We start from the raw sequence: 20,783 nt of genomic DNA, 5'->3' as shown, positions 1-20,783 counted from the left end.
CATAACCATTACAGATAGCAATTTGTCAGACTGCCCCTCTGCTGTCATCTGTCACTTGGCAACAAAATTTAACAGAGTATTATCAGGAAGGTTCGGCCTCTACTTCCATACCACCACAATGGGCCAACATAATAAAATAGGAACTTTTACTTTCGGAGAAGTCTTCATATATATTCTTTCATTGACTTCTGTGGAACTTTAATAATTTATGCCAGTGGAGAAGTTAAGTGGTATTCAAACCTTTGTTAGAAGACCTCAAGGTTCTCAGAATGCGTGCTTCACACACCATCCTTCAGTTCCAATTTCCTGTGCTGAAATGATGGTGCAAAAGTACTGTTCTGATGGGGATTTGGTGAATTCAGGTCATATTTTTATGACCTGAACATGAGCAGACATATTCTTTGAACAGTTTTATCTGTTTGTCGTCTGTTGAAAAGCAGTATTAATGTCAGAGTCTGTAGTTCTGATTCTGGGCTTTTGTAATCCAAAACAGCAGATTTTCAAAGGTATAAATGCACCAGAATTGAAATGTAATGGCAAACAGTTGTGTAAATCCCGTTTGTTCATTTGAAAACCCACTTCTGGCATCCCACATGAAAATCACATATCAGATGTTTGGTTGTTTTTTTCCTGTATGTAGAACATTAATCGTGTGTCTAATCTTTTATCCATGCATATAGAAACAAGAAAGCAAAAAATTACACATTATTACTATTATTGTTTATTTTATACCAGAGGAATACTGTAAATGATTTTCCAGTGGAGTGCAGAGGTCAGTGAAGAGAATATATTTTTTTTCCCACATATGTGAAACTAACTTTATGGGGTACCATAAAACTTGGTGCAGTGATAAAGTACACAAACTAGCTGTCAGAAGTACCACTGAAATACTTTCCATGGATGCTTTTACAATACTTATAAAACTCATGCAAGATTTACTTGATTACAGGCTACAGAATTAATATGCAATTGCCATGGTTTAGTGTAGACCAATTTTCCAGTTTCTTACCAATATTCGAAGGTTCTCCAGAAGATTAGACTTCACTGACCTTTTTCAGTATCTGTATTAATTCCTGTGTTTTTATTTTCTGAACAAAATGTCACGTATTAAAATGAGCAGATTTTTTTTTTTAAATCAGACTTCCTTTTCTCTTTCAAATGCTCTGATCTAAATATCATTGCCTTTTTATATTGAGAATTGTAATCAAAACCACTAAAACCTTTCCCTGATACATCTGTGCAAGTTTCTAATGAGAATGGAAAGAACAAACTCTTGGCTTTTGAACATGAACAGCTTCCTGGAGTTAAAGTGTTGCTTGTATAAGACTGATGCCACGGCTGGAAGTGAGATTTCTTCCTCTGTGTCCTACTTACAGTGACTCTTTTCATTTGGGAATCATTAGTAGTAAGTTTAGTAGTAAGTTTAGTAAGTAGTAGTAGTAGTAAGTTTATAGTAAGTAGGAGTTCAGTTACACACATTTGCTTCATACGCACTTCCGTGTCAGATACTATTTCATCAGACTGCCTCTCTTCTACCATATGTTGTATGCAACAGAATGTAACAGAAAATTGGCAGGAAGATTCAACTTCTACTGCCATATTACCAACTCCTGACTCTGATACTGTGGGCCAGTATAATAAAATAGAAGACATTACTTTCAGAGCAGCCCATGTATACATACAAAGCAAGTAATGCAGAAGCAACTGCTCATCACCATCTGAAAGACTCCCAGCTGGTCCCCCAGAAGAAGCTGTCCCCACTATTTTCAGTTGTTGTTGTGTATGTGTGTCATCTCCTAACTCCTAGTGCCCCTTCAGACTCCCTCTCCGGCACAGAATCACAGAATGGCCAAGGTTGGAAGGGACTTCAAGGATCTTGAATCTCCAACACCCCTGCCACAGACAAGGCCACCAACTTCCACATTTAGTACTAGATCACGCTGCCCAGGGACCTATTCAACCTGGCCTTGAACACCTCCAGGGATGGATGGGGCATCTACAGCCTCTCTGGGCAACCTGTTCCAGCACCTCACCACTCTCTCTGTGAAGAACTTCACCCTGACATCCAACCTAAATCTCCCCTCCCTCAACTTAAAACCATCCCCCCTTGTCCTGTTGTTATCAACCCTTTCAAAGAGGTGACTCCCCTCCTGTTTGTAGGCTCCCTTTAGGTACTGAAAAGCCGCAATTAGGTCACCCACAGCCTTTTTTTATCCAGGCTGAACAAGCCCAGCTCCCTTGGCCTGTCTTCGTAGGGGAGCTGCTCCAGCCCTCTGATAATCTTTGTGGCTCTCCTCTGGACCCTCTCCAACAGCTCTCTGTCTTTCTTGTACTGGGGGTGCCAGACTTGGACACAGTACTCCAGATGGGGCCTCACAAGAGCAGAGTAGGGAGGGAAATCACCTCCCTGTCCCTGCTGGTCACCCTTCTTCTGATGGAGCCCAGGATACCATTTGTGTTCCGAGCTGCAAGAGCACACTGCTGGCTTATGTTACATTTTTCATCCATCAGGCCCCCCAGGTCCTTCTCTGAAGGGCTGTTCTCAAAGGCTGCTCCTTCCAGTCTGTATAAATGCCTGGGATTCTTCCAGCCCAAGTGCAAAACTAAAGTTGCACTTGATTGCTCATTAGAATCACCCAGGCCCACCTTTCAAGCCTGTTGAGGTCCCTCTGAATGGCATCTCTTCCTTCCCCCATGTCAACTGCACCACTCAGCTTGGTGCCATCAGCAAACTTGCTGAGAGTGCACTCAATTCCCTCATCAATGTCATTGATTAAGATGTTAAAGAGCACTGGTCCCAAGACAGAGCCCTGTGGGACACTGCTTGTTTACAGCCTCCACCTGACAGCCATGACTTTTCAAAAATGATGGAGAGCGGCTCGGCAACCACCTCAGCCAGCTCCTTCAGAACCATGGGATGCAGCCATCTGGCCCCATAGACTTTTACACTTTCAGTCTGATGAGGTGGTCTTGGACCTGCTCTGCCCTTATAGCTGGGGGGGGATTTACTGCCCCAGTTCCCACCTAGAGGTTTAGGGCTGCAGGGCTCAGGGACGTGAGAAATATTAAAATCCTGACTGCCAGTGAAGACTGAGGCAGAACAGTAAGGGAAGCTGAAAAGCTGAAACATCCTGCTCAGAAACAACTAAGTTAACTGGTATGTTATCAAAATTTTTTTTCTTCTGAAGCCAAACTGTTGCATCGTAGCAGACAACATGTAAGCAAAAACTCTGACTCAGCCTAAACCAGGAGACAATACCCACCCTTTATTCCAAAAAATTTACATCATGCTCAGATTCCATACTTTTCCATACATACCCATAAATTACCATCACCTATCTTACCTTATAATACACACATGCAGATATCATTCACATATTCTATAGGCCATCCCTCTAAATTGTCAGTGGAGTTCATTTAGTCCATGACTTTGGGCTCCATCTGTTATAATAGTCCTTAAGGACAGGGGTGATGATGCACGGTTTTGGATTGTTGCACACTGAATCCAGTACTATTTCTGTTATAATTAATTCTTCTTTAACTTGAGTAATTCTTACTGTTATGCCATTAATAAGGCGTATAGCATTTATAGTAATGATGATATGCAGTACTATTTAGCAGCTAATATACAACTCAAATTATTGACTGTTCTAATCCAACATCAAATTCCCTTGAGATATATGCTAGACTTCCACATCTGCCCATATCACCCACCACCCAAGTCCTTCAACAAAACCCATCTCATAAATGGGCTTTACCTTCACCCAAAGCAGGAATAAACCAGACTGTTTTACCCATCCTGTTTCTGAACATGCTGTTGTCGATTCCACCATTGTAAGTACATTGCACTTGCCATTGTGTCTTTGTCAGAGTCTAATAAAATCCACCTGCCAGGCCTTCCCATATTTATATTTCATCCATTATCGTCCCTAACAAAGAGGCTTCATCTATTTGGATTGCTTAATAACACAACTTCGACATTCGTGAGTAACCTGTGCAAAAGTGTCCATGAGTCAAATCCACACCATGATCCTGAGCCCATCTTCATGTTGCATATTTTTCTCAATGGCCTGACATATCATGCGCCCACTGAGCTAGAAATATTTTACCCTTATGTTGCCAGTACAGATCTACCTGAGCCACTTCAATCAAAGCATCGTAGAATCACAGAGTCACCAAGTTCGGAGAAGACCTCCAAGGTCATCCAGTCTAACCATCTACCTATCACCAATATTTCCCAATAAATCACATCCCTTGGTACAACATCTAAATGTTTCTTGAATACTTCCAGGGATTGTGATTCCACCACTTGCTTGGGCAGCCTGTTCCAGTGCCTGACCACTCTTTTGAAGAAGTATTTCCTAACATGCAGCCTGAATCTCCCCTAGCACAACTTGAGTCCATTCCCTCTAGTCCTATCACTAGTTACGTGGGAGAAGAGTCTGACCCCCAACTCACCACATCCTCCCTTCACACAGTTGTTGAGAGTAATAAGGCCTCCCCAAAGCCTCCTCTTCCCCAGATTGCACATTCCTGTTCCCCCAGTTCTTACTCATTAGGCTTGTGCTCCAGACCCTTCACCAGACTGTTGTCCTTTTCTGGACATGCTCCAGGGTCGTGACGTCTTTCTTGTAGTGAGGGGCCAAAAACTGAAAACAATACTCAAGGTGTGGCCTCACCAGGGCTGAGTACATGTCTTCACTGACGAGAAAAAATTAAATGTTGTGACACTTTCCATTTAAGAATTACAATAAAATGTAGATTGCTCCAAAAGTACTGGCTCCTTTTTATTACTAACTACAACAGATACAAAAAGCTCATTAATATAGTTTCTCAGAGTAAATTCTAAGCTACAAAAGTCTATTTCAACAACATTGTCACCTCCATAAGCCAATTCATGGAGATGAGCTGATCTAGACACTCTTCATTTCATGATGTGACATTTACGCATAGTTGTCCTGTCCAGAAGGTAGCTTGTTCTTCACCTTTCTGTCATCACTGCTGAAACACATGATGGTGATGCAAGAGTGTGTTCATAAAGGATTTACAGGTTACTAAAGGAACTGGAAAATCTATTGCAGTCATTTCCCATGCAGATGTCAAAATAAATTATTTTGTACAGTAGAAATAAAATGTAGTTTTAGGGTGGATAGTGTTGTCTGGGGAGATGAATAAAATGATTGTGTATCAACACAAAATTTTCAAAAGGACTTTCAGAATGTGTCTTTGGAAGAAGAAGTAAAATAAGAATTATAATGGCATTCAAAGTAGGCAGGATGATCTTCATTTGGAGAAAGAGGCAGGAAATGTATTAGGAACCCTTCTGGGGACTCTCCTAAATATAGAGACAGGCTGTGGGTGGGAGAAGCTGCCCAGGTCAGGGAGAAGGATGGGAGAGGGAATTGTGCTGAGGAGTATGACTTGACTTCCCCAAATTGGAGAAAGTTGAAAAAAGTGTTGAAACAGAATATAACCTACAGATGACAGAAGCTGCTGTTACAACATTCTTCCTGCTGTCTGCTTGTCACTTTCCACATGCCCTCTCAGGGAAGATAAATCACAGTACTGGTGGAGTCTTTAGCTCCTCTGTTGTATTATGATCAGTTTGGTAAGGAGGCAGCATGGACTCAACTGCTCCTCAGAAGCCATAGGCACCCTCTACTGCCGATACTTGTGCTGCCATCCACTTTGCCATAGATCATAGAATGTCTGGAAGGAACTTTTGGAGATTGTTCAGTCCAACATACTTCCCGGAGAAGGACTGTCCTCAATACCAGGTCTGATCAACTGTGGCTTTCTCAAGCTAGCTCTTGAATAAATGCAAGATCAAAAGTTTTTCTTCAGGACCAGTAAAGGCTGAGAAATACAGTACTGCAGCTTGTACATGCAATTCAGTTGAGAATGTTAAAAAATATAAAATAATTTTAAAGAAACTAATAACATAGTCTCTTTTGGGATATTAATAAGAAGATTTTATTTGTTTGTCTTTGCAAATTTTCTTTATTGACTGTGCACATAATAATGCTACCATATCTTCAGAGCACATTGTGCAGGCAATTCCAGAATATCTGAAATCAACCAGGAAGAGCAGAATGTTGGTTTTGACTGAGAAAGTGCCTACTTCTAGAGCCTAGGCAGATAGTGCATGGCCACTGGAAGCAAGGTTAGGCAACATAGGAGGACTGCAGAGAGCTGTTTGCAATTAGAGAAGTAGAGAGAAGACGTTTGCTCAACTAGAGTTGAAGCTGGTCAGAACTATGGGGGGAGGTAAAAAGGGCTTTTCAATATTTTAACAGCAAAAATAGGACCTGAGATAACATTGGTCCATTACTTGATAAGGACGGTCCCTCACAAATAGGGATACAGATAAAACTGGGATATTTGCTGCCTTTGTCTTCAAAACCTGAAGCACTGAGTTGTAGGACTGACTGTGGTACCAATAAACTCCCAGACAGCACTGAAATTGTGCTGATTTGCTGATCCAGTTGTATGCATATAAGTTTATGAATCCCAATGGGATTCATCCTAGGATACTTAAGGAGCTTACTGATATCGTGAGACCTCTCCCAACTGTTTCTCAATGGTCTTGGGAATCTAGAGAGGTCCCAGTCATCTGGAAGCTTGTAGACATTTCAGTTTTCAAGAAGGGGAAGACAGAAGATTCTGTCAGTTTCATGCTAGTGCTCGGTGAAGACTAGTGCTGTGAAGAAGATTATTCTGGGAGTTATTGAAATATACTCAACATTGCAATCACTGGTCACAGCCAGCACAGGCTTGTGAGACGAAAGTTCTGTTCAATAAAATCAAATCTTTCAATATAGTTTCTTATAGTATCATTCTGGGGAAAAAAAAAAAAAAAACAACGCCCAGCATACAGCTATGTAAGAACATAAAACCATGACTGAACATTTGGCTGATGGGTTGGGCTTGAAGGAGTACAATAAATGCGGTTCCATCAGGATGGTGGCCAGTCACTCATGGGGTTCTGCAGGGCTCCATTTTAGAGCCAATTTCCTTAAACATTTTCCTTAATGTTTTGAATGCTAAACATGAAAACAAACTATGTAATTTTTTGTGGACAGCATTAAACTGGAATGAGCTGCTGACTTCCTCCAGAATAGAGGGGCCACCTTCAGAGAGATCTCAACAAACTGGAGAGCTGAACAGTCACTAGTCATGAAGTTTAACAGGAGCAAAAATTCTACAGCTGTGATGGGGCAAGACTCAATATGTGTACAGACTAGGAGATGAGAGACTGGAGAGCATCCTTGTGTTTCCTGAGGTTTCTGGTTGACTGCAAGTTGAAGATGAATCATCAGCGTGCCCTGGCAGCTAAAAGAGCATCTGTGTCCTGGAGTTTATGAGGCAAAGCTCTGCTAGCCAGTCAAGTAAATGGATTGTCCTGCTCTGCACTGTGTTTGTGTAGTCGTACCTCAAGTGCTATGTATGGAATTTGGGGCACCACAATATAAGGCCATAAAGCCATCAGAGAGTGTCCAAACGAGGTCTAGAAAGGTGATGAAGAGTCTAGAGGGCAAGATGTATGAGGAGTAGTTGAGATTCCTTGGTTTGTTCAGCCTAGAAACAAGAAGGCTGAGGGAAGGTATCAAGGCAGCCTATAGTTTCCTCATAGACAGTGGAGAGGCAGGCAGTGATTTCTTCTTTCTGGTGACAGTGAAAGATTCAAGGAAATGGCATGGAACTGCATCAGGAGATGCTCAGGTTGGGTATGAGGAATGGATTGGCACTGGAACGGGCTCCCAAGGGCAGTGGTCATGACACCATCTCTGCCAGACTTCAAAAAGCGTTTGGACAATTGCACTCAGAAATAGAGATTGAATATTGGGTAGTCCTGTGTGAAGCCAGGAATTGGAATCTGTGATCCTTGTGGATCTCTCTAATACAGGATATTCTTTAATTCTGTATTTTTTGCCCAGATACTACTTATCTGCTTCCAATCAGCTTGGTATGCACATTTTGAGTTGAAGTCAAATGTGTGTTTGCCCCTTCTTATTTTCAGCAATGTTTCATTGCTATGAGAAGAAAGAAAACTGGATGTTCTTGTAAATTGAGTGTTGTATACAAAATAAACTAAGTCTTTATTAATGATGTAGAAATCCTATAAGACAATTGTCAGAGATAGCCTATTTTGGCACTGCAAATCCCAGGCTAAATCTGATGGTTTAAAACATGAATATAATGGAAAATGGTATGAATGAAGGAGATGTGTCTCCTAATTTGTCATTTACTTTTCTTAATGATATTTCTGCAGGGCATTCAAACTGTTGTCAGACAAGTACCATCTCAGAAAAGAAATGTTTTTCAGCATGTGAATTCATCTTAGACCATGTTAATACCAAGTAAAGGAAATCAAAAATTCCTAAAGTTGTTCACCGTCCCAAGATCTAATTTTCTAAATACAAACCAGCTCTTAAGAGTTTAAACTACACTGTAGGCCAGTGAGAAAGATGAAAATGTGGAAACATCTTTCTCTCTACAAGCCCCTGTGTTTCGAAATATACCACACGTTCAGGCTTTCCCAGCACAACTTCACATGTCACTGAAAAGAAGGTCTGCAACATGAACACTCTTTTATTATAGCCATAGTTGTTGCTATGTTCCTGTCTCACAATTTCAATTTTTTCTGTCACCACCCATCTCTTCCAGAGGCCACAGCCTCTCATGCATGAATGTCACAAGTGAGTCTGGCTTCGGTGTTGTAACACATTGAATGGAACAATCATCAGTGCACGAGGCAGGCACACACATTTACTTTTCCTGTTGGTCTGGTTTTCAGGTTATTTTTTCTGTCAGGTCAGTCATGCAGTAACAAATGAAAAATCAGACAATGATGGTAGTACTTGATATCCAGATAATAGAAATCCAGATAACATCTCTTTTCAAACTTTTAACAGCTGTATTTTGTAAACATCCATTCAACTTTCAAACCTCTGAGACATTAAGTATTCCTCAGGGTGACTTAGAAGGCAGTGTGACTTTTCTTGATAGATGAGATTTTGCCTCATGTAAGAGACTTTTCTTATCTTTTTTTTTAAGATAGCTAGATGCTGTTTTCATTTATATTCAGTGCTTTGATATTTTCCATCATGAGGTTGTTTCTTATTTTTTCCAGTATCTCCTCTAACGATAATGCTTTAGATCCACACCAATGCTTTCTTTCTTGATATTGAGTCAGCAGTGGCTTGATCAGCAGTAGTTACTCTTTCAAAATGACATGATTGACTCTTTCCTTGCTAGGTGAGTTTAAGGCTGCTTTGTAAAGACTCCAGAATTCTTTCTCAGGAATCCATCATTTCTTTTTTTTCATCTTTAATGAAAAAAAAATTACAACAATCTGTAGAATTTTCATAAGCTCCCTCTGGGTCTTGTTGTAATTCCGCCAAATCCAACGTAGATTGAAATTACCATTTTTGTAGCTTCCCTTAACACATCTGGCAACAGCAGGTTTTCAAAGCTGTACAGTGATTACTCCTGCAGTTCTCCAAAGCTGCCTTCACACCAGTTACTTGAATTACTTCTTTGGAATCAGTGATGTTTGTGGTGCACTGTGAAAGTTATCTGTGAGTTTTTTATTCACCTCCTGTACTGTAATTGTCTTTACAGGCTATAGAATTACTATTTGGTCAGCATTTGTCACTGTAAGAGTCTGTCAGTATAATTTTGTGTTGATTTTAGAGTGACACAGGAAACGTAACCTAAAACTCCACTTTTTCTATAACATGTTGAGAATTTACTTACCCATTTCAAGATCTTATTTACTACCCTTGCTTAAAGAGAAGCTGCAGTGAACAACTAGTTCTTTTCAGACCTCAGAAAATTGGCAACCAGGATATTACTTCTGACATTCCAGTACACTTTGGAGTTTATATTATTTCATGCACCATAAAATCTAATCATCAGCCGGAATGTCTTTCTTGTGTGTATTACCTTATAACCTAATAAGCTGTCACCTTGTTTTACAGCTTCAGTGCAATTCAGTTAAAACAGTAAATCAACTACAAGATCCAAATATGTGTGCAACAGAGCTTCATACTGCTGACAAAAGTTGTTTTTTTTTTTTTTTCAATTTGGATTTAAGACTACATTATGTAATCCTGCTGCAAAGATATAAGCATACTTAATTAAATTAACATAAAAACTCTGGTAATTTACCATTTCCTACCAACTCCTTAGACCATGAGCATCCAATCTTTTGGCTTCACTGAGCTGCAATGAGTAAAGAAGAATTGTCTTGGGCTACATATGCATAGGTTGCATCAAAAGTAATGCCTCCTATTTATTTCCATGGGAAACACAACCAATACAAAGAGTACAATAATGATTTGATAGAGCAAATTATGAGCAACAAAACACTGTTTTCCAACATAACCACTGCCATTAGCTGTAAATATTTGGCTGCATTTTGCCTGCATTTCCAGTCCTCAAAACCTGCACCAGCAGAGATAACCCACTGTTATCACTGCTGAAATGCACCACCTCACTGTGCTGACATCCACTGTTTGGCGTCCATAAATGTTCAGCAAGTGTCAATGAGTTTCAATGGGTGCCATTTATTCCTCATAGAAGTACTTAGTGACATACCTTTGCTTCATACACACTTCTGTATCAGATGCCATTTTGTCAGACTGCCCCTTTGCTCTCATCTGTCACACAGCAATAAAATATAATGGAATATTCCTGGAAAGGTTCGGTCTCTGCTTCCAAACTACCAACATTTTTCTCTGATGTAGTCAGTCAACATAACAAAGCTGGAGGCATTACTTTTGGAGCAGCACTCATAAGATATTAATATATATTAACATATATAAATAACACAGGTTATTATAATCTGCAGCATCTGAGGCATGGAGTCAGATGTGAGAAATTCAAATCATTTATTACAGGTTCCAACATCTTTTATATACATTCGCAAGCTTTCTCTTGTTACTTTCCCACCCATCTTTACATGTCAACAGAACATTCCACAAACACTCCTTAACCATGCATGCAGACGCTTATCCAATCAGAGTCACGAGTGGTTCCAAGTCTTGTGCCCTTCCTCCAATCAGTGTTGCTACCATGTGGCCATCATGCACCTTACTTGACTTCTGTTTTTCTCTCCTGAAGCCTTTCTTGGTTCTCAGCTTTCCTTTCTGATGCCATTTTCTTGCTTCACAGCTGAATATTCCACAGATCTGAATATTCTTTCTTGAATCCCAACAATAATATTTAATATTTTTTATTATTATAATGAACAGGGCAAAAAAAAAAAAAAAAAAAAAAAAAGGAAAACCAGTGGAATATTTGACCTTGTTTTTGTGAAACGAATGTATTTGTCTGGTTCAGAGGAAGTAGCTGCAATTCTTAGCGAAACCTCGAGGTGGTCATCAGACATTTCTGATTAATTTTAGAATCACCAACTTCGGAAAAGACCTAGAAGATCATCCAGCCCAAGCATCCACCTGTCACTACTAGTTCTCACTAAACCATGTCCCTCAACACAATGTCTAAATATTTCTTGAATACCTCCAGGGTCGGTGACTCCACCAATTCCCTGGGCAGCCCATTCCAGCACCAGGAAATTTCACTCCTCATTCAGGAGACCAGTGTACTTATTGGCAGTCTCTAACACCACTGATTTACTGGTCTCCACCAGGCAATGAGTTTGCCCCACAAAGACTGTGGTGACCCAGACGGAGGCCTTGTCCGAGAATGTGTCTGTTCAGGTCTCCGGCTGCAGGGAGTGCCTGCTGCTGCCCAGGAAGGGTGGCAAGAACTCCACTTGTGTGGAGTGTGAGCAGGTGGAAGATCTGCTCAGAATGGTGGCAGAGCTCAAGGAGGAGGTGGAGAGGCGAAGGACCATCAGGGTGTGTGAGCGGAAGATTGATTGGTGGAGTAACTCCCTGGCATGCCAGAGCGAAATGTACCAGGGAGATACTCCCCAAAAAGAGATGGACCCCATACCCCATCACTGTCAGGCAGAGAGGGGGGACCTGAGAGATGGGGAGATTGTTCAAAGACAATCCCAGATTGACACTGTGGGCAAACCCCTTCCTTACTTTCCTCGGTGCCCTGAGTAATAGTTTTAAGGCATTGGAAACTGAAGGGCAGGTGAGTGAGGAGGCATGGGAAGGTTTTCTTAAGACATTGCCAAGGGTGAGGCGGTCAACTCTGCATCTCCAGATGCCTCTAAGAAAGACAGAAGGGTTATTGTTGTAGGTAATTCCATCCTCATGAGAATGTAGTGCCCCACATGCAGACCAGACCCAACTCAGAGGGAGGTGTGCTGCTTCCCTGGGGCCCAGGTCAAGGACATAACTAGAAAACACTCAGATCTGATTTGCTCCTCTGATTGCTACCTGTTACTGATAGTTCAGGCAGGCAGAGATGAAGTATATCAGAGAAGCCTGCAAATTATCAAAAATGACTTCAGGGCTCTGGGGCTGTTTGTTGAGGGAGAAGGACCACAACCAACATTTTCATCTATTCCTTCTCAGGCAGCAAGGGACATGGAGCAAGCTTGGAAAACCCAAGTAATGAGTAAGTGGATGAGAGGCTGGTGTTGCCATAGGAACTTTGTTTTTTTTGACCATGGGGCGATTTACTCAGCACTTCGTCTAATGGCTGCAGTTGGGTGTCACTTGTTTCTAAAAGGGAAATGGATCCTAGCCCAAGAGCTAGTAGGGCTCATTGAGAGGGCTTTAAACTAGTAGGAAGGGGAAGAGGGATGCAATGAGGCTTGCTAGGACAGAGAAAGTAATCTAGGGCGTTATACTAGATCGGTAGGAGAAGAGAGTTGAATGCAGCAGGACAGAGAAGCACATAGAATCACAAGGTTGGTAAGGACCTACTAGGTCATCTAGTCCAACTGTCATCCCATCACCATTACTACCCACAAAACTACTAAATCACATCTGTTAGCACCTCATCCAGATGCCTCTTGAACACTGCTAGTGATGGTGACTCCACCACCTCTCTGAGCAGGCGATTCCAGTGCCTACAACTCTTTGAGAGAAAAAGGTTTTCCTTATATCTAATCTAAATCTCCACTGGTGCAACTCGTGGCCATTTCCTCAGGTCCTGTTTGTTGTCTGGGAGAAGAGGCTGACCTCCCTCCTCATCACAACCTCCCTTCAGGAGTCAATGAGGTCTCCTCTGAGTCTCCTCTTCTCCAGACTAAACAATCCCTACTTCCTTAGCCACTCCTCATAAGATTTGTGCTCCAGATCCCTCATCACTTTTGTTGCCCTTTTCTGGACACGTTCCAGGTTCTCAATGTCTTTCCTGTAGTGAGGAGCCCAAAACTGAACACAATACTCGAGGTGTGGCCTCACTAGTGCTGACTACAGGCAGATGATTACTTCCCTGCTTCTGCTGGCCAGGATGGCATTGGCCCTCCTGGCCACCTGGGCATACTTTTGGCTCATGTTCAGCTGAACATTGACCGATGCTCTCAGGTCCCTTTCCTCTTCAGAGTCATCTAGCTGCACTGCCCCAAGCCCAAGCACTGCATGAGGTTATTATGGCCAAATTGCAGAATGTGGAAGTTGGTCTTGTTGAACCTCAGACCAACAATCCAGGGCACGAAGAGAGAAAGGTTTGGGGTTGCTGCCACAACAGGACATTTTGAGGAAAAACCTCCTAACTGTCCCTTAGGATCTTCTGGAAACTCCTCAGAGGACGAGTTGGAAATTGTGGTGTGCTTGGAAAATTATGGTCTGGTTGCTATTGCGGAAACATGGTGGGACGACTCTCATGACTGGCATACTGTGATTGAGGGCTATAGACTCTTCAGAAGGAATAGACAAGGGAGGAGAGGAAGGGGAGTTGCCCTCTATATTAGAAAGTGGATGGATTGTGAAGAGCTGTGTCTGAGTAACAGCCATGACCAGGTTGAGAGCTTATAGGTGAAAATCGGGGATCAGTCTAGTAAAGGACAGCTAGTAGTTGGGATCTGTTACAGGCCACCTGATCAGGGGGAGTCTGTTGATGAGGTCTTCTTACTGCAACTGCAGAAGGTGTCACTCTCCCAGGCTTTTGATCTGATGGGGGATTTCAACCACCTGGATATCTGCTGAGATTAATGGCACAGCAGGTGGCAGATGATTCAGGAGATTCCTGGAGTCTGTTGAGGATGCCTTCCTGATCCAGGTACTAGACAGACTGACCTGAGGTGAAGCCTTATTGGAACTCATGTTCACCAATGTGGAGGAGAGCATTAGAGAGGTTAAGATTGGAGGCAACCTGGGCTGTAGTGGTCATGCCTTTGTGAAGTTTGTGATCTTGAGGAATGTAAATCTGGCAAAAAGTAGAGTCAGGACCTTGAAATTCAGGAGACCAAAATTCCAGCTGCTCAAGGAGCTACAGAACAGAACAGAGAACAACTTGCACTTGATCTTGTTGAACCTCAAATTCTGTTCTCATGTGCCCAGTTTTTGAGGTCCTCTGGATGACACCCCTTCCTTCTCCAGCATCAACTGCAAACTTACTGAGTGTACACTTAACCCCATTCTCTATGTCATTGATGAAGATATTGAAGAGCACCTGTCTCAAACTGGACTGTGGGAGACATTACTCATGACTGGCCTCCACCTGGACATAGAGTCATTGACAATAAGCCTCCGGCTATGACCATCCAACTAATTCTTTATCCATTAAATAGTCCAGCCTTCAAATCCATATTTCTCCAACTTAGAGGAAAGAATGTAGAGTGGGACCATGTCCAAGGCCTTGCACAAGTCCAGGTAGATGACATTGCTTGCTCTTTCTTTGTCCACTGATGCCCTACTAGAAGGCCACTAGACTGATCACTCATGATCTGCCCTCAGTGAAGCCATGTTTGCTGTGTCAGATCACCTCCTTATGTTGTATGTGCTATAAAATCTGTCCAATACCTTAACCAGAAAGCTATCACCAATGGACTCCAAAAGTTTCCTGGGTTTCTTGCATCTTTCTGTGTTGTTTTCCCAGCAGGTACCTGAGTGGTTGAAATCTTCCATCAGGATAAGAACCTGTAAAGCAGGCCAGCAGCAGAAGCAAGAAGGCCTTGTGAACAGGTCCTCCTTGATCAGGCGACCTGTAGTAGACCCCAGTCACCAGATGTCCAACTCCTAATTTTAATCCAGAAGCTCTCAGCCTGTTCATGACCATTTCTGAAATGCAGCTCTTCACACTTTTTAACACAGAAGGCAACCTCCTCATCCATCCTACATTGCCTACTTTTTCTAAAAAGCTTATAACCCTCAATCATAGTATTCCACTTACATGTATTATTCTACCATGTTTCTGTGATAGTAATAACATCGTAGTTTTCCAGTTTCACCATGGTTTCCAATTCCTCCTGCGTATATCCCACGCTACTTCATTGGTATACAGGCATTTCAGCTGGGCTTTTGGCTGCATTGCCTTCTTGGAGGAGCCCTACCAGAAACCACTGGGACAAATATGAGGATTTTTCCCACTTCCTCCTAAAGTGACAGTGTTCCCCAACTTTCATCTGTCATTCAGCAGTACATTCTTTTCCCCTATCACATCTACTTTTAAAACTCTGGTGATGAGCCCAGCCATCTTGCTGCCTGGTATATTCTTGCCCCTTCTGGTCAGTTGTGTCTCATCCCAGGTCAGCCTTCCCAGCTTATTGAAGGTTTGTCCTAGAGCATAGAAACCAAAGCCCAAAATGTGACACTGTCCTTCCCAGTTCTAAACCACTATCTGCGTCTTTTTCCATCCCCAGAATTTTATACCTGTTGGATAGTGGGAACTGGAAGGCTTCTCCTTTCACCCAAAGTAGAGACAAGGGTCCAATCTTTCTCATCCTGCATTTTTTTTTTTTTTTTTTTCGTTTGCCCTGTTAGATTGGAAACCTGCTTACCTTCTTCTCCTTGCTTGGACATAAGATGGGGTTGCCAGTCTGCCCACGCCACTGCATTATATCAGGTGTCAGTGTCTCTCTATGACTGCTAGATACATCTCAGCCTGGTGACTTGCTCTTGCATCTTGGTCAGCTGCTCAAAAATATTATCAAGCTGGATTCACTTGCACCCATGATACTTACCTCAGTCTCTTGGGTGACTTCACATCCTGAAGCTTCCCACAACCAGAGATCTGGACAACTCTTTCGTTCCCTGGAAAGTCCATCTGGGTACACACATCAGCCCAGAAGGGTTGTGGTCCTGTGATCTGAGTTGCTGCCTCAGCCTGGCTTTTGCAACAGGTGATCACCACATTAATCTCAGTAGGATGCTCAATCTGCCTGCATGAACTGATGTGCAAACTGCCATATCATACCCTTTTGACATGTCATGCCCCTTTTGCCCATCCTGTTTGCCATGTTCCTGAGAGCTGCACTCCCTAAGAAGAGCCTTTGTAGGCACAGGTTTGGCTGCCGTCACTCCCAGCTCTGTCCACACCACATCAGAGCTGCCACTGTTCTAGGCTCTGCTCTTCCCACTCATGGGGACTGGGGACTCCCTTGCTCTTCCTGAAACTCTTTTGCACAGTTTTCCAAGATTTTCTTGCAGTCTTGCCTCTGTGAAGGATCCCTCAGTGGGAGCCTCCACTCCAAAGTAAATCCTCTTGATGTTTTCAAGGTCATCAATGAAGATGCTGAACAAGACCAGGCCCATTACCAACCTCTGGGCATCACTGTTAGTTACAGGCCTCCAACTGGACCCAGAGTCATTGGTCACAACAGTCTGAACTCTGTTAGTCAGCCAGTTTTCTATCTACGTAATTCTCCACTCATCTATTCCATGCATACTAAGCTTCTTTGTATGCATTTTGTGGAAAACAGCGTCAAAGCCTTGCTGTAATCAAGGTACGCAACATCTACTGCTCTCCCCTCATCTACCCAGCCAGTGATTATATCATAGAAGGCTACTTGATTGGTCAAGAATGGTTTTCCCTTGGTAAATGCATTTTGACTATTGCTGATAATATTCTCATTCAATTGCTTGGTGGTGACATCCGGTGTATAAGTTGCTCCATCACCTTCACAAAGATGGAAGTGAGGCTGACTGGATACTTCTTGTTGATGTTTTTGAGTGACATTGGATGCCCTCCAGTCTTCAGGCATCTCCACCATTCTCCAGGAATTTTCAAAGATGATAAAGAGCAACTTGGCAGTAATTTCAATGAGCTCTCTCAGCACTCTTCATGGCCCATGGATTTGTGTGCAATTGATTTTGCCTAGACAATCTCTAACAAGATTCTCCTCAACTAAGTGGAAGTCTTCCTTTCCCCAAACTCTCTCCCAAGTAAATTCCATGGAATTCCATGAATTCCATTTCTGACAGGTAGTCTTACCAGTAGAGACTGAAGTGAAGGAGTCCGAAATTACGAACTGTGGCAGTTTGCTAAAGTTTAGCTTATTCCTTTATGACATATAAATATTCAGTCTGTCATTTTTCAGAGGAAACAATAAAAAAGAAACCTCTGAAGTATTATTAGGAATTTCTAAATGGTGAGTGTGTGTGAGCAACACAACACAGTTGTCTGTGCAGATACCCTCTTTTGTGTTATTTATTGCTTCTTTCTTACTTAATGTCATTCAAATAACAAGATCATGCAATTTGACCAGGATTTGCACTTATGTGATATGGTATCTCACATTTCCATTACTGTGCCTCCCAGCCATCAGATAAGATGTGGTCATATGAATTCCTTCAAACTGTTGCCATGGTAGAAGCTAGCAGTTCTGACTGATAGGCTTGTAACTACTCTAACTACTTGCAGCAACAAAAACAGATCTATTGGATTTTAAGTTGCAGGTATTTTCTGTGTTAAAACCGAACTTCAGTAAGTATCCAAGTACTCATTACAACACCTAAGAATACCTGCTGCAAGTTCTCTAGCTCTCTGTGAACAGGTCAGAATACACGTAATAGCTGCATAGGTCTTTATAGTCAACACTAATGAGATCCAAAACATCAGGGGTCCTTCCTATGTAGATCAGTAGCACATGCTAAAATATCTGAGTTTATAGTAAGCAGAGATCTATTTAATCAGTGATTAATACCAATGTATTCCATTACTGAGCTGTCTGGAATAGTCACTGCTGTGATTAAAACAGTGCCCTTATTATTGTTCCTCTGATTCGCAGTGTGAATAAATCTATCATCCTCCCCTCCTGCTTAATAACCAGCTGCCATAGCACTTCTAATGCAACATTTTCATTAGATTCAGAAATAGAACACACAAAAGGACAAGCAAATTTTCCTGGATTTTTTTTTTTTTCTCAGATAGATAAATGCTACAAGAGATAAAGTTTTTATTATTAGCACTGTGATGTTAATGAAAATTATTTGATTTGTAGTCACCTCTTCCATTTCTGTGTAGTTTTTTTGGTTTTTTGTTTGTTGTTGTTTTGTTTTGTTTTGTTTTTTAATTCAGAAAGCTGAAAAAGAAAGAAGAGGCTGCAGAAGTTTGAAAAAAAAATGATTTGTACTTTTTATCTATTTATGCAGAGAATGTTCTCAGGAAGACTACATTAGGAAAAGATTGTCTAGTTTGCTAGTTTAATACTGCTGAATAATGAGCAACTTTCTATAGCACAAAAATGATGGTGTTTACTTTTTTTGTTTTTCCAGGAACGCCTCTTGATGAGTCTTTTGCCTAGGAATGTTGCAATGGAAATGAAGGAAGATTTTTTGAAGCCTCCTGAAAGGATTTTCCACAAGATTTACATTCAAAGGCATGACAATGTTAGGTAGGATAGATATCACCCATGAAATAATTTAAAAGAGAGAATGTTCAGAACAAATACAGTGACATGCACTTGTGGACAGGTTTTAGAATATAATAGACAATCAGTACTGTGATTTGTTGTACATTGTCAAAGGGGGAATGGATCCACCAGGAAGACTTAAGAAACTCAGAATATAACATCAGAATATAAATATTCTGATATAAAGTTTTGAATATTAATGCTGGGAAATAAGAAAATTCTTTTCAAAGAAATGATCATTCTTTTTGTACTGCCTCACATTTTGTGTGAATAAGAGAATATATTTTGTATGGTAAAAATTACATGTTTTTATGTAGTTTTCTGATAGTAAGATGGATTACTTTCTGTGTAATAGCTTTTCCAATAGCATAGAAATACAGAAAATATTATGCAAACTTAAGAACATGTGTGTCCATCCCCATCATACAAGCATTCATCTTCAGAACAGGTTATTTATCAAGGCCCAATTCTATTTCTAGCACTTGTTCACTAACAAGATCTAGGTAATGACTGTAAAAATAACCTCATTCATATTGATTGTGGTTAAAGTGAATTCTCATTTTCTGTCCTCTTTGCCCCTCAAAACACATTCCTTAAAGGATTTATCTGAATTATGTTGCTTTATGATACTGTCTCTAGTTACATTTTTTCCACATAAAAAACAGTTTCAAAGAGAGTTATACCATCCTTGCACTGAGTATACATCTCCAATAAGAGATGTCACAGAACTGTCTTCTCCTATGATTTTCACCATGTGCTCATGTGGCTAAGGAGCAAAATATGTAAGTTCCCCTCTCCCTTATCCTGAGGTTTATTTTCCTACTATTGGGTTTCAGCCTATCTCCTATTGAGCTGACTCTAGTATTTGAAAATATCTCTTATTAGTTACTAAGTTGCTGCAACTAGAATTTTGAAAGTCAGAGAAGCAGAGGTTGCTGTAATGGGAGCGCTTAGAAGACTAATAAATCAGATCAGTTTTACACTGTAAGCTAATCATAAAATCACAAATTACTGTCATTGAGTCCTGCTACTCGCTCCTCACGAGATCACCCAAAATTCACACCTTAAATATGAGCACACTGTCCAAATGTTTCTTTACTCCATCAGGTTGGTACCATGACCACTGCCCTTAGGAATGTTTCAGAGCCCAGCAATCCTCTGATGAATAAACTTTTCCTAACATCCATCTTGACCCTCCCTTAATGCAGCTTTCTGCTGTTTCCTTGGGTTGTATTACTGAATTTATTAATTAACAACACACTTCTTACCAATGGTTAAATCCTACATAAAGTTGATCATCATCATTATGTATAAAAAAACTCCTGGTCTTTAAAAAGCAACAAAGTTAGTTGTCAATGTATAAATATCCCAGAGCTCATTCTGCAAAGTTAACGTTGTTCATGAGCTTTGGTTATTCTCACTTGCCACAGTCAAGGTTGTCAGGGTTGTGAGTCCCTCAAGGAGAGAATTCAAGACTGGAAAGTGAACTATCTACTTTCTTCTCTATTTTTCTTGTTTATTTTTCACACTTTTAAGCTGTTATCCCCCTGCTAACATTGATTTCCCTTTTTTCTTCTTCTTGCTAATCTTCTTTCTCTAGGTGGTGGCCCACCTATTTCAGTCACTTATGCTAATTTTTTCTGCTCTGCCAGATTCTTGTTGCTTGGGTGCCACCTCTTACTGTTTTTGTCCCTCTGGTCATCACATTGCTCATATGCCTGTAAAAAGTTGTTTCTGGTTATTCCATCCCGGTGCTATGAAATGCATACATATGCTGTTGGTTGCATTTATATTCAGGCTCAGTGCAATCACGTCATCCTAACAAGTTCACTGTCATGGTTTCAGCTGAGACAGAGCTTTAGGAAAAAAGAATGTTGATAACACACCAATGTTTTAGTTGTTGCTGAACAGTGTTGTACAGAGCCAAGTATATTTCAGATTTTCAGCTTCTCATACTATCCTGCCAGTGAGGAGGACTATGGGAGAACAAGGAGTTGGGAGGGGACATAATGTGTACAGCTGACCTAAACTGACCAAAAGGGATATTCCATACATGTTG

At 41.2% G+C, this 20,783-nt stretch overlaps 1 protein-coding gene across 1 annotated transcript in view; it reads left to right on the top strand.

Annotated features, from left to right (window-relative positions):
* ADCY1 (adenylate cyclase 1) overlaps positions 1-20,783 on the top strand; it is a gene marked incomplete at both ends in the record, with an annotated part of 145,769 nt that overhangs the window by 40,081 nt on the left and 84,905 nt on the right. Inside the window, one exon of the mRNA XM_079533965.1 lies at positions 18,588-18,706. Coding sequence (XP_079390091.1) covers positions 18,588-18,706 — 119 coding nt within the window. The remainder of the gene's footprint in view (positions 1-18,587; positions 18,707-20,783) is intronic.

This window comes from Tetrao urogallus (genome assembly GCF_951394365.1).
Source record: "Tetrao urogallus genome assembly, chromosome: 3".
NCBI lineage: Eukaryota > Metazoa > Chordata > Aves > Galliformes > Phasianidae > Tetrao > Tetrao urogallus.
The sequence above is the reverse complement of the archived record's forward strand: the minus strand, read 5'-3'. Positions and strand labels throughout refer to the sequence as shown.